Source organism: Pseudorasbora parva, chromosome 22, assembly GCF_024679245.1.
Source record: "Pseudorasbora parva isolate DD20220531a chromosome 22, ASM2467924v1, whole genome shotgun sequence".
NCBI lineage: Eukaryota > Metazoa > Chordata > Actinopteri > Cypriniformes > Gobionidae > Pseudorasbora > Pseudorasbora parva.
Window position 1 is genome coordinate 12,463,579 of NC_090193.1, and position 14,762 is coordinate 12,478,340.

Here is a 14,762-nt window from a genome sequence, read left to right on the forward strand (position 1 = left end):
CTGTGAATCTAAAGCAGTTTGTGATACAGGGTGTTTTAAAAAGAGGAAACAAACGTAAACGTGAGTGTAGCCTGCAATAAATGGTGCTTATTCAGATTGCTGAAACAATCCACTACCTGGTCCTCATTATAGGGCTGTTTAACTTCTTTTGTGCATGTGAATATGTCAAATAATTAAATATAATAATCAGTTAGAACAAAAACGATTCTAAAGTCAAATCCAAGAAAAATTACTGACATGTTAACTGATGCTGTTTTTGGTCCCACTTTATATTAGGTATATTGTATTGCAAAACACTTTTGCTGATATTGAGGTGGGATATGGGTTAAGAGGTGTGGTGGTATGGGTAAGTTTAAGGGGCAGGTTAGGTGTAGTATTATAGGTGTAATTATAAATGTAACTAAATTAATTAATTAAAGATGGTATTACATGCAGGTATTTTTTTTTAAATATATGTACATTGTAAAAACATGTTTGTAAGTAAGGGCATTGAATAAAATGATTTATTTAAAAGTAAAACTGCTGTAAACACCTTTCATCTCAGATTTTATGAATTTGCCCATTTTTATTGAATTACTTATGAAGAACACAAAAACTATATAAATAAATAAATAACAAAAAGGTTATAGAGATGAAAACAGTTGGATGTTTTATTTGAAGCAGTTTTATATTTTGTGTGATTTACACAAAAATCCTATCTGTAAAAAAAAAGTGAGTTGTTTAAACAAAATCCATGTTAGATTTCTTTATAGATTTTATTTGTTTTGTGTAAGTGAGATATCTATTTTGTGAATGTTCTTGTCTTCACATTTTGGCTCGTGGTTTTCTGCGCACAGTGCCTGTGATGTTTCCTGCTGGATTATCGAGAGGAAGATAAACCTGAAATGAAAGCACAACAACATGTATATTGAGATATAAATACATATAAAACAACTCTTCACATATACTTCATACTCTTATGTTGGGCTAACAAAACATCTCAAACATCCTCATGCTCCTTTTTGTGTGGTTTGTAAAAATTTGGCAATAAAGTCATTTTAAGAGTAGCAGCCTCAAAAGTCCTGATTTTGTCAGAGCCTGAAAACTCTGAACTTTGCTCTGTGTCAATACAAAGTATTCAGACTGCTCTGAACTGATAACCTGTTTGTGACAGGCTTTTTCCAGGATTTTGTCACTTACCTCATCCTTGTTAGAGAGTCCAATTTTTGTCATGTCAATGACAAAATAATGCTGATTTGGCATAATTATTTCCATTTCCTCAACCTATTAAATTGATGACAAGACATAAAAGCAAATGTTTATTGAAAAGTCCTTAAGTATGTTTCTTGTGTATAAACGAGTAATATCAATGGCTTTGTTCAAATCACTAAAAAAATCAGTTATAGGGATTGCTTACCTTAGCAAACACCAATAATAAAAGTCACAAAACTGAAATCAGTTTGACTTACCTGTGGAATTCTGTCAAGTACCAGGAGTTGTGTATCATACAAAGTTTTCTGAACGGAAGGAGAGTATTCCCCACGATCATAGGGTCCCGCAAACTTCTGAATAATAGTGTCCTTAACAGTTTTCCTACAAGGACATTTTCATTGTACAGTGGGTACAGAAAGTATTCAAAATATATTAAAATTTTCCCTCTTAGTTATATTGTAGCCATTTGCTAAAATAATTTAAGTTCATTTTTTCTCATTAATGTACACACAGCACCTCATATTGACAGAAAAACACAGAAATGTTGACATTTTTTTGCAGATTTATTAAAAAAGAAAAAACTGAAATATCACATGATCCTAAATATTCAGACCCTTTGCTGTGCCTCGTATACATTATTAACTCAGGTATTGTCTATTTCTTCTGATCATCCTTGAGATGGTTCTAGGCCTTCATCCATCTGTGTTTGATTATACGGATTGTACATGATTAGGAAAGCTACACACCTGTCTATATGAGACCTTACAGCTCACAGTGCATGTAAGAGTAAATGAGAATTATGAGGTCAAAGGAACCGCCTGAAAAGCTCAGAGACAGAATTGTGGCAAGGCACAGATCTAGCCATGGTTACAAAAAAAACATAAAAAGCTGCTACACTTAAGGTTTCTAAGAGCACATTGGCCTCTATAATCCTTAAATGGAAGACGTTTGGGAGGATTAGAACCTTTCCTAGAGCTAGCCGTCCAGGCAAACTGAGCTATTGGGGAGAAGAGTTTTACCTCTCTCATCTTGGTGAGAGAGGTAAAGAAGAACCCAAATATCATTGTGGCTGAGCTCCAGAGATGCAGTCTGGAGATGGGAGAGAGTTGTAAAAAGTCAATCATCACTGCAGCCCTCCACTAGTCGGGGCTTTATTGAAGAGCGTCCGGACGGAAGCCTCTCCTCAGTGCAAGACACATGAAAGCCCGCATGGAGAAACACCTGAAGGACTCCAAGATGGTGAGAAATAAGATTCTCTGGTCTGATGAGACCAAGATAGAACTTGTTGGCCTTAATTCTAAGTGGAATGTGTGGAGAAAACCAGGTACTGCTCAGTACCTGTCCAATACAGTTCCAACAGTGAAGAATGGTGGTGGCAGCATCGTGCTGTGGGGGTGTTTTTCAGCTACAGGGACAGGACTGGTTGTAATCGAGGAAAAGATGAATGTGGCCAAGTACAGGGATATCCTGGACGAAAACCTCCAGAGTGCTCAAGACCTCAAACTGGCCCGAAGTTTCACCTTACTACAAGACAATGACCCTAAGGACACAGTTTAAATAACGAAGGAGTGGCTTCACAGCATCTCCGGGACTGTTCTTGAATGGCCCAGCCAGAGCCCTGACTTAAACCAAATTGAGCATCTCTAGAGAGACCTGAAAATGGCTGTCCACCAAGTTTTACCATCTAACCTGACAGAAATGGAGAGGATCTGCAAGGAGGAATGGCAGAGGATCCCCAAATCCAGGTGTGAAAAACTGCATCTTTCCCAAAAAGACTTATCGCTGTATTAGATCAAAAGGGTGCTACTACTAAATACTGAGCAAAGAGTCTGAATACTTAGGGCCATGTGATATTTCAGTTTTTCTTTTTTAATAAATATGCAAAAATATCAACAATTCTGTGTTTTTCTGTCAATATGGGGTGCTGTGTGTACACTAATGAGAGAAAAAATGAACTTAAATGATGTTAGCAAATGGCTACAATATAACAAAGAGTGAAAAATTTAAGGGGGTCTGAATACTTTCCATAACCACTGTATATAACATAACATGTATTGCATTTCTAAAAGTTTTGTATTTACCATGCAGCATCAAATGCCACATTCACATGAGTGTTGTAGCGCCATCTTGCATAAATGGAAGTGCAGAAGAATCTGTCCTTTGCCTCTGTCAGAGTGGTGAAACGATCCCGCAGGAAGCCCTCAAATCCAGACTGAGTGGTCTTCAGTACCTTCATATCTTTAAGACCGCTGTGAACCACTGGAGTCACTGCAATACATTTAAATCTGAATTTGCTCAAATACAGCTATACAATATTCTTTCCCCATAATAGTGAACCCAAAAATGAAAATTGGAAGCTTGGAATAGCCAGGATATGTTTCATATTTTTTTATATTTTTAACGCTGATTGTAATTGTCTGAAAGAAGAATGTCATATACGCCTAGGAGGGCTTGATTGTGAGTAAATCATGGGGTAATTTAAATTTTTGGGTGAACTATCCCTTTAATATTTTTTTTCTTCAGACCACATCACTAGAAACTAATTTTTACTCACTACTCAGATGTTGTTCAACCTCACAGAAGTGGAAGGCCTCAGGGCAGTGGATAAAAGCATGTGTGTGTTCGACTCCATTCTGGTAAAGACACATTAGTGTACTAGTCACTATTACAGTGGCCCGAAATGTATTTCAAACCAATTTATTTAATGAGAATCAGTAATATAAATCAAACATTCATTAAACAAAATGGCTTCTACAAACATTTCCATACTAGGGCTTTTCTTAAAATTGACCACTTTTTTTCCCACTTTATATTAGGTGACCTTAACTACTATGCAGTTATAAAATCAAACAATGTTTCCTACATGCAGATGATACATGTCCTTCTCACCTGGCAACCCACCATCTCAGCTTGTATTTCTGCTTCCAATTCAGACATTTTTGACTGGATGAGGAGATGCCACCAATATAATCTCAGAACTTCTCTAGCTTACCACTCTAGCTTACTCTTGTGGTGGTACTGAGTATTGTTAACTTTTGTATAATAAATAGCTTGCAATGTTCCTCATTTGTAAGCCGTTTTAATAAAAGTGTTTGCTAAATTATGGAATATAAATACAAATATCTAATTTGTTTTTGAAAGCCACTGCATATAGTCTGCTTTAGCAGCAATACAACACCTTTTCCAGTCTCTTCCAGGGAACTTCGTCAATGTTGACCCTCACTCTTGTGACATGATTGAATGCTGTGAGGAAATGTTGACAGATATCCAGGGCAAAGCCCTCAATGGTCTTGATCTGCAAGACAAGAAGTATTCTTATACAGATGTGGCTTAAAACAACCAAACATCCGCTGTTTAATTGCAAGATGATTAAATGAATTCAACAACCAATTCATAGAAGACTTTGTACACTTAGTCATCGGTACAATTTTTAAAAATCTATATTTGAGGGGGAAAATATTAAATCATTATACCTAAATCACTTATAGGAGCTAAATCAAACAAATAAAAATACCTACTCCTTTTATTTTGGCGAGACCATGGACAGTGTTTTTGATGGTGTCAGTTGGGATGATATCAGAGTTGTCACCTGTCAGATAGTCTTTATGGGTCTTCAGGGTTAACTGAACATCTGCAATCAGCTCAGTAATGTGGTGATGAGACCCTTCACGGCGGATGTGAAGAACTTTAACCGCATTCTTCCCATAGCCAGTCCTCACAAACTCCACATTCTACATGAGACACGTTATTAAATATTCATGTAGTCGAAAGGCTTTTTTTTTTTTTTTTTAAAGTGGCTGGTATGATACATCCACACATCTACAGTATGAATGAAAATTGAATTTATTTACCTGGTTTGAGGTAGAGGCCATGTCTGTAAACGGAGTCACTGCTGACTGCACCGGCGGTTGGACCAGTTTTATTGTTTTGTAATGGGTCCAAATGATCAATGATCTGCCCCACCTCCATAATCCATACAGAGATTCTGATTTGCTGGTAACCTTTCAAAACAAGCCACCTCTCTCTGTTACCTCTGCCCTGTTTAATTTACACCGTGACTAGAGTCATGTTCTTTCTCCACCCCATCCATAACCCAACATTTCATCTGGTCCACTGTCCTCCCTCAACCAAAGTTCAACACATTTTTCAAGGAACCAGGGAAAATTAGGCCTGAGCTGGTAACATCTCAGTGTCAACAGTGTTTTAGGAACAGAAAACCAATGCAAGGTTGAATCATAGAGAACTTGTATAACCTGTATATGTCCTCGGGTGCTCTGGCTCAGTGTGGCCTCCAGTGCAAGCAATGTCGCTTAGTTCCATTTTTGACTAATTACCTTGTTTGTATTTGTTTAAAGGGTTATTTAACCCAAAAATGAAAATTAGCCCATGATTTACTCACCTTCAAGTCATCCTAGATGTAAATGAGATTCTTCTTTCAGACAAAGATGGGGTTATATTAATAAAAAAGACTAACCTGACTAATCTAGGCTTTATATTGGCTTTATATTTATTGTTGCTCTGTTTCTGAAGTTCTCGCTGTTTAAAATGCTTAGCATAGATAGTTGCTAGGCAATTTGGGAGAGAGGATGCTGGCATTGTCTGTTCGCGGCTTCTCCACCCACAAATCATGTTAACTGTACTATTAGATTAGATTTTATTTTATTTTATTATGTTTGTGTGACTAGTCTAAATGTGGAGATCCACTTGTCCATGCAACACTTCTGTCACGCCGCGCTCCACTTCTGACATGTCCCGTTCTCTCCAGTGGTCAGTGGACCTTACGTTTCCCACTCAGGTCATCGCAGCCTCCTCGCCGCATATGGACGCAGTCCGCTTTCCATTGTGGCCGGACGATCCCTCCACGGAGTCCCAGATCGGCACCCTAATCAGGTATGCCAACTGCACTTCACTACTCCTCTTTTCATTTCGTCCAAGAGTGGAAACATCTTCCAGGAGTGTCAGCCTGGGTGCTTCGCATGATTCAGCGACACACTTCAGTTTTGCTGCAACCCCTCCTGTTCAGTGGGGTCCTCCATACTGTAGTAAAACAGCGCCCCAGAGGCTTCTGTTCTACAGGAGGAATTGTCCTCCCTCCTTCTCATTGGAGCGATAAAGGAAGTCCCGCCTACGGACGTAGAGCGAGTTTTTTTTTTTCTTTTCAGTCATTACTTCTTGGTTCCCAAGAAGGATGGCGGTCTGCGGCCCATATCTCCTCAGAGGGAGGTTCAAGATGTTGACACTGAAGTCTATCATTGCCCAGGTTCGTGCAGGGGATTGGTTCATTTCAATAGACCTGAAAGATGCATATTTCCATATTCAGGTCATTTAGCGACACAGGAAGTTCCTCAGGTTTGCCTTTGGAGGGAAGGTTTTCCAATACGGTGCTCCCCTTTGGCCTTGCTCTGGTGCCAAGGACGTTCACTAAGTGTCGGCATCGGCTCTGTTTTCTGTTCACCTTCAGCTCTGTTTTCTTTTCACCATCAGCTCTGTTTCTGTTCAGTTTTCTGTGTCGGTTAATTGTTTGTATAATTCTATATTTTTACTTGTTACTCATTTATGTTTGTTATTTTTTTTCCTTTGTTGCACAAAGTCTTTGTTGAGATTCTTTGGAATGAAAAGTGCGTTATAAATAAAATCCATTACACTCTAAAAAATAATTCAGTGGCTTAGTAAATATCACAGTAATAATTAACTTTATTAACTTAATAAAATCTCTCAATATCATTTACTTGATGGTTTTAGTTAAACATACCAAAATAATTGACTAAAAATCCAACAGTTAGTTTTGTCTAAAATTTATAGTTATATTTAAGTTTTTTTCACTAAAATAATTTAGTATTCAAATAACCAATTCTTTATTTTGAATATACTTAATACATTTGCGAAAAAAAATTCAAAATATTTGAGAATGGAGAATTAAACCGATCTGTTTCAAGAACCACAAATATTACTTAATTAAAATCAAGATTATTAATATTTAACACACACTGAAGAAATTGAGTAAGTTTACTCGATTAAAACAATGCGCCCCTCCCCCGCCCTCTGACGCGACGACAGCTCGACGGTTGAGTGAGGGCCGATATTTGAATTCTCCTCAGTCACCTTCTCAGCGTCGCAGAATTGGGGCATTTCCTCTGTGAAATTCAGGTTTGTATGTTTTTATCTATATAATCATTACTGTGCTAAAAGGCATTTTATTTAATTCAAAACAACATACAGGGACAGTGTGTCTCACCTTAAGTTAACGTGTGGCGTTGGTCTTTGAAACGCCTGCTGTGTTGCTCAAAGCACACAACTTTAATTCGTAAAGATAATGAATATAATGAATTTGGATGATAAAATCTTATTAAAACTGAGCACTGTTTGTTTATTGTCAGGTTATGGAGTCTGGCGCCTCGCAGCATCTTTCAGCTAACTTACAAATGAAACGCAGGACAGCGGTCTCAAGTTCAAAGTCCACCCGCAGACCGCTAACGTTAGTCCATCTCAGGCTCGAGAAACAGCGCTGATACGGTGGAAATGGGATAACAGACCGGTTGATTACACTTGAATTACTTTTAAATGTTTAATTTTTACTTCTAAAATGTTTGTTACATGAGTTTAAATGTTGTAAAATAACTGTTATTCTTTACATGTCAAAACAGTAGCCTAATAACTGTTATATGCTGTAACGTTATTGCTGTACTCGTCGACAATAAAGGCCATGTCATGTATAAGTGTGTTTGTGTGGACTGTGGAGTATTTTACAAAGGTTTAGAGGAAATTAAAGTTATACTATACAAGTTAGTAATACTCATAAATAAAAACAGTTCATATTAGTCATAAATATTGGTTTTTAAAATGCTTTTTACCCAATTTTTTCTACTCAATTGAATTTGTTAATGTAACAAATGCAGTTACTCAGATCTACTTAATTTTTTTACTTACATTTACTCAGTTCTTATGGTGTCTATAATTGATTTCACTGCTTTAAAATTTACTCAATTTTTTTAGTGTAAAAATGTTTCACCAAAAAATTTGAGTAAATCATAGTATTAGTTTTTAAAGTGTATTATTATTATTATTATTATTATTATTATTATTATTATTATAAAGCTTGTCTGACATGCATAACTTGATCTGACATGGTGTGCAGTGTCATCAGACGTAGTGTAAGCATTCTAAACTGTGATATTTCTTTAATATCTAACCAGCAGAAGGCCGGGGAAAGTTAACACTGCTCCAAGTTACGGTGACCCAGTAGTGCAGCCTTACTAAATCAAACCACAACACATCGAAATCGCCACAACACAACGGAATCACCTCAACACAGAAATGCTCATGTCTGCCAATTGCCCCATGCAGTTGAAACATATTATTTGTATGAATTAAAATTACTTTTAACATTTAAAAACAGATATGTCTAAATTTCACAGCTTGGTTGTAAAAAAGAAAAGAAAAGAAAACTTAAAGAAAAGTTAGACTCAATAATGCACAACATTGGAATTTGAACATTTAAACAAAATCAAAAAAGTAATTTTAATTCATAAAATTATATGTTTCAAACACTTGGTGGAATTGGCAGACGTTGCCTTGGGCATCAACTGCCGTGATAGCAAGTAAAAGTGTTTTTGAGTATAAATATGCAGCTATAATGCATGTAGGTTATTTTGAATTGAATATTTCATGTCGATATACAACGGTTACACACTTAAAACTGATTTTAGTGTTTATATCTTTGTAAGACTGGCCAATCTATACAACAATGGCAAAAAAAATTTAACTTTAATTACGTTAACTTTATTGCACTCCGAGAGCCCCCTCGTGGTCAGGATCATTGTTGTGTTGTAGCGATTCCGTTGTGTTGTGGTGATTCTGTTGTGTTGTGGCGAATTCGTTGTGTCGTGGTTTAATTTAGTACGGCTGCACTACTGGGCCACCATACCTATAGAACTATGCTATTCTATTCTATACTTTTATGAATTCTATTAACTAAAAAGAGGTGACTGACAATCAGTGTTCAGAAATTATAAAGTTTTGAACTATGCTGTAGCCATATAGCTGTGTTTTGCGGTGTGTTTATCAAAATTTAAAAATTAGTTTATTTTTAATTATGAAAAAAAAAACATTATTTTAGTTTGTCTTGTATACATATTTTTTGATTTCATGAGACATTTTAAGCTGTCATATGGTCATGTTACCATGTTCCCCTCACAATGTACTCTACCTATGGGGAATGCTGTCACAGTTCACTTCCATTCTTTTGGGTTAAATCAAGGAAAAAGTATACACTGTATTATGAAACAAAACCACATTATTGTACTAGACTATGTGTGAAATGTAGAAAAAAATACATGGATTTATACAAACTGAGAAAGTCAAAAAGTGTTAGGTTGTGCCCCGCTCTTGACCTTAAAGCAGCACTAGGTAACTTTTGCTCTCGGGGTCCCCCTACAGTTGGGAAAAAATATTACTCAGTTTATTTGGAGCGGCAGTGGCTCAGTGGTTCATGTAGGTTGTCTACAAACCAGAAGGTTGGTGGTTCAATCCCCGGTTCCACCTGACCAAGTGTCGAAGTGTCCATGAGCAAGACACCTAACCCCAGCTGCTCCCGACGAGCTGGATGGCGCCTTACATGGCTGACATCGCCGTTGTATGAATGGGTGAATGTGAGGCAAAATGTAAAGCGCTTTGGATAAAAGCCCTATATAAATGCAATCCAAATGCAGTCCATTTATTTAATGGTCGCGGGTGCGGGGCAGGTTGTAAAAATATATACAGTGGTGCGGGACGGACCAAATAACTTCATAACCCGCTGGTTGGAAAAAAAGCCAACCCGCGCAGCACTAACAATTACCCTGATCACCGTTCACATGCAGGAGTTCTGCTTGCGTCGTGTGTGAAATTATTTCATCCCAGGTACAGTGGCATATGTTTCAGCATGTCATATGAATATCATTTAATGGGTTTTATTTTTTTCAAACGCCAAATGATCACGATGCTCACGTTTACAAGCCAGTGTCATTATAGTAGCCTAGTCCAGGGGTTTTCAAACTGGGGTCCGGGGACCCCCAGGGGTCCTCCAGAAGGTTATAAGGGGTCCCCAGAAAATTTCAGAGAATAAAAAGACTGAATAATGGATAAAGTCTACTCTAACTGTTTCATTTCTAAATGTTTCTCTCATTTCTTGCCATATGCATACTTTCCAGAATTGTATACGTTTACTTTGCATTTTTCTAGTGAGTTTTCTCACTATAGTCCCCTTTATCTCGCTCACTGGTTGTAGGGCAAGAATGTAAACTGCGTACATACATTTATTGTGAAAGTTGCTTATACAACATTTTTATTTGAAAATGTTCTTTAAGTTTATACATCCAACATTAAGTATAGTCAGTTTAAGTTGGAAAACGTACTCAGTTACTTTCGTAACCTCGGTTCCCTGAGAGAGAGGAACGAGTATTACGTATGGGAAAAACTCCTTTTCTCGAGAATGTGAAGCAAAACTTTTAATAAAGGTATCTATGTAAAGCGCAGTGAGCTGCACGGCCATAGCCCAGCGCGAGGAGCGCTCTGATTGGCCGGGCCGCGGCAACTGCAGGAACCTATGGTGAGGCGGCTGAGAGGAACGAACCAATGGGGGGCGTTCCAGAAGCCCGCCGAAAAAGGTGCTTATATTTGCATACAGGAGGCTATATAAGACCCTAATTCGCCATAGGTGTCAGGTTTTAAGATCGACTGAAGCGATACCTGAGAAGCATAAACACGGCACGAAACGTAATACTCGTTCCTCTCTCTCAGGGAACCGAGGTTACGAAAGTAACCGAGTACGTTCCCTTTCGAGAGAGGTTCCTCGTATTACGTATGGGAACACAATGTAAAGCGCCGTGTGTGCTGACTGACCCAGTATACCCAAAGCACATGTTAATAAACCCCCGATAGACCGACAGAGGCGGCTTATAAGGGGAATGAAGAACCGGAAGAGTCGGTTCATTTGAACAGCTGATCGGACATAGTCGGATCTTATGATGAATGAATAGTGCTTAAGGACTAATGTGTACAGGCCAAAACGTAAGGCAATCTGTTTGCCAGGGTCAAGATAGAGCCTAGATGGAGAGAAGCCCTGCTTGTAGAGCTGGAACCTCCAACTTGTAGAATCTGATAAAAGTGGACGGAGAGGCCCAGCCTGCCGCCGCACAGATATCTTCCAAAGAAATGTCACACGTCCAAGCCCAAGATGAGGCCATGCCTCTAGAGGAGTGGGCTTAAATGCCTGTAGGACAGGTTAGGTCCTAGACCTATATGCTAGTGGGACTGCATCCACTATCCAGTGTGAGAGACTGTTTCATGACAGCACAAACTTTAGTGCGGCCACCGAAGCAATGAAGAGCTGATCCGACTGCCTGAAGGGGGCGGAGCGCTCTAGATACAATCTCAATGCTCTGACTGGGCAGAATAGGTTTGCGTCTTATTCTCTCTGAGACGCGGGTTAAGCAGTGAAAAGACCTGCATACTGAAGGGGTTGATAGCACTTTCAGCATAAAACCATGCCTCGGTTTGAGCACAACCTTGAAGTTGCTGGACCCAAACTCAAGACAGGAAGGGCTCACGGAGAGTGCAGGTAAGCCACCCACTCGGTTAACCGAGGCCACAGCCAGCAGAAAAACGGTTTTGAGTGATATGTGCTTCAAGCTCGTGTTCTGAAGTGGTTAGGAGGGGGAACCCTTCACGGCCTCCAAAACCATGGCGAGGTCCCAAATAGGGACCGAGGTAGGGGCAAGGCGGGCTGAATCTCCTGGCCCCTTTAAGAAAACACACAATAAGATCACTTTTCCCTAGTGAATGTGCCGCGATCGGAGCGTGGCTAGCTGCTATGGCGGAGACACACACCCCGAGTATGGAGGGGGGACGACCCGCATCCATTAGCTCTTGGAGAAAGCGAGCAGTTCCGCCAGTTCGCATGAGTGTGCGTCGATGTTTCGCGTAGCACATTGGTTAGAAAACCACTGACCACTTCAAAGCAGAGCTGCCAGATAGCAGGGGCTCTAGCTTCCGAAATAGTGTTCATAACTTGTCAGAGAGGTTCCCGGATACCGTTGATGGGCCATACGTGGAGGGCCCACAGCTCGGGATTGGGATGCCAGACCTTCCCTTTCATTGGCAGAATAGGCCATGGGGCTGTGTCTGACAGCTGAAACAGTTTGGAGAACCATGTGCGGTTCTTCCAAAGTGGGGCTATTAAAAAGCACAGGCTTGCAGCTGGATCGCGATCGGAGGGAACATATAGAGGGAGTCTGGGCCAACATGGGCCAGGGCATCCCTGCGTTTGCAGAAAAAATATTGGGCAGCGTGTGCTGTGCGAGCTGACTCGTTTGCGGGTAAAGGGACCATCCCCCTGGGGACATGGGTCCTCTGGATAACATGTCCGGACCCTGATTCAGAATACCTGGCACGTAAGCCGCCCTAAGGGAGCTCAGATTGTGCTCTGCCCATAAAAGGAGATGCTTAGCCATGCAGTGAAGAGAGTCTGATCTCGGCTGCCCTAGCGATTTTATGTACATTATCAAGACGTGGTGGTTCTTATGCCGTAAGACGCTCGTTGAGTCTTGAGTCTATGACAATGACTGTACTGATAAGCCTGCCCCTCGAAGGCGAATCTCAAGAATGGCCTGTAGTGGGGGTGGGGGGTTATCGTAACGTGAAGTATGCGTTTTTCAGATCTATTGAGAAAACCCAATCCCCGGGGCGAATGTGCGTGAGGATTTGTTTCACCGTCAGCACCTTGAAACGAGCGTGTCATAAGTGCTTTGTTCAGATGCCTGGAAAATGGGCCTGAGACCGCCACCCATTTTCGGCATGAGGAATTAGCGACAGTAAAAACCTGACTCGCTAGCGTCGGGTGTACTGTTTCCGCCGCTCTCTCCTTTAACAGTCTCAATGCCTCAGCGAGAAGCACGTGACTGACACTGCTTCTTACAGAGGGCTCGACCACGGCTTAAATCGCGGGGTCTGCGAGCAAAACTGTAGCGAGAACCTCGTTTTATATGTTCAACACCCAATATTATATACCAGGAATGGCCTGCCAGGCCTGGGCTCGTAAAGCCAGGGGTTGAATTAGATTCGGGGGCTGGCCGCTTAGTAATAGGGGCCTGTTAGCCGGGTTGCTTGTGCTGTAACACTGCTTGTAACACTGTGGGGATAGTGTTAGTTTTGGCGGTGCAGGCTTTGCAGTGGGCGCGCGCCTCACATTTATATTGTGTGTGCGAGAGTGAACTTTGTGAAAAGTGCTTGGGTGCAGGAGTGCAGACTGTAAAGTGGGCACATTTCCTACATAGAAAGCTCTTTTGTGTGTAGTGTAAACAATGTGCAGTGGCGCACAACCTACGTAGAATACCCACGGTGCAAACCAGTGAGCAAATCCACGGGGGTAAACGCACACAGCATTAGTGTGCAGACGAGCGTGTTTAACACAGGCTAGTTGACTGCAATATTTCATCTCCAGTCACTTAACTTAAGGGAACTGGGAGAATGTAAGGAAGTGCGGGTGGTATGTGAGCCAGTCTAGACTGAAAGCACACATGCAGACAAGCGTGTTTGACCACAGGCTAGTTGACTGCAATAAGGCTAGTTGACTTTATATGGTGTAATCCGGCCGCGGCGGGATTTATTTGTGATTTTGTGAGGCTGAATTAACAGTGCTTATGTAGGGGTGCACACTGTGTAGTGGACACTTTGTCTACAGTGTAAAAACCTTTCCAGCCGCCTGAATAAAGGGGACTGGAAGTGATAGAGTGAAAAAAGGGCTTAGCTTGGCAGCCATTTTCCGACGCCCTTATGCTCTGACAGTGAGCGCGTGCTATGACGTAAGCCGCGCTCTAGTCAGCAACGCGCTGTGGAAGGGGCGCGCGCTATCATGACAAGGCAGCCATTACAACTTCCTTGGCAGTAAGCGCGCGCTGCAGCGACATTGTTCTTGACATACCCAACAGCCCGAGCTCGCTCGTCTAACTTACTCTAGTATTCTCTGTCCGCAGCGCTTCAGCACGGCGGCGGTAGAATGAGCACGGCGAGAGCTTCGGCTCGAGTTTGTTTATTCACTCTAGTATTCTCTGTCCGCGGCGATAAAGCGACAGAACGAGAGAATTGGAAGCGTGAGTTAAAACTCTGTCCGCGGCGCTTCTAGCACGGCGAGAGCTTCGGCTCGAGTTTGTTTATTCACTCTAGTATTCTCTGTCCGCGGCGATAGAGCGACAGAATGAGAATTGGAAGCGTGAGGAAAAACTCTGTCCGCGGCGCTTTTAGCACGGCGAGAGCTTCGGCTCGAGTTTGTTTATTCACTCTAGTATTCTCTGTCCGCGGCGATAGAGCGACAGAACGAGAATTGGAAGCGTGAGGAAAAACTCTGTCCGCGGCGCTTCTAGCACGGCGAGAGCTTCGGCTCGAGTTAGTTTATTCACTCTAGTATTCTCTGTCCGCGGCGATATCGCGACTGAACTAGAGAAGAGGAAGAGCGAGGAAAAACTCTGTCTGTCCGCGGCGCTTCTTCAGCACGGCGAGAGCTTCGGCTCGAGTTAGTTTATTCACTCTAGTATTCT

General features: G+C 41.0%; 1 protein-coding gene across 1 annotated transcript; it reads right to left on the minus strand.

The window, feature by feature from the left end:
• Positions 1 to 623: 623 nt before the first annotated feature.
• uox (urate oxidase) lies at positions 624 to 5,198 on the minus strand. The gene is made up of 8 exons (XM_067431225.1): positions 5,043 to 5,198; positions 4,710 to 4,922; positions 4,370 to 4,486; positions 3,746 to 3,824; positions 3,273 to 3,459; positions 1,449 to 1,572; positions 1,180 to 1,263; positions 624 to 879 (listed from the first exon to the last, which is right to left on the minus strand). Exons 1-8 carry the CDS (start codon positions 5,061 to 5,063, stop codon positions 805 to 807), a joined length of 900 nt encoding a protein of 299 aa, XP_067287326.1. The 5' UTR covers positions 5,064 to 5,198; the 3' UTR covers positions 624 to 804.
• Positions 5,199 to 14,762: the final 9,564 nt, after the last annotated feature.

What these genes read in the sequence shown, in the direction of transcription:
- uox (XM_067431225.1), bottom strand. Translation starts at nt 5,063, where the DNA reads ATGGCCTCTACCTCAAACCAG. An exon ending in TGGCCTCTACCTCAAACCAG is followed by an intron (nt 4,923 to 5,042) that starts GTAAATAAATTC and finishes TGTCTCATGTAG; the next exon opens with AATGTGGAGTTTGTGAGGAC. An exon ending in CCTGGAAGAGACTGGAAAAG is followed by an intron (nt 3,825 to 4,369) that starts GTGTTGTATTGC and finishes TGTCTTTACCAG; the next exon opens with AATGGAGTCGAACACACACA.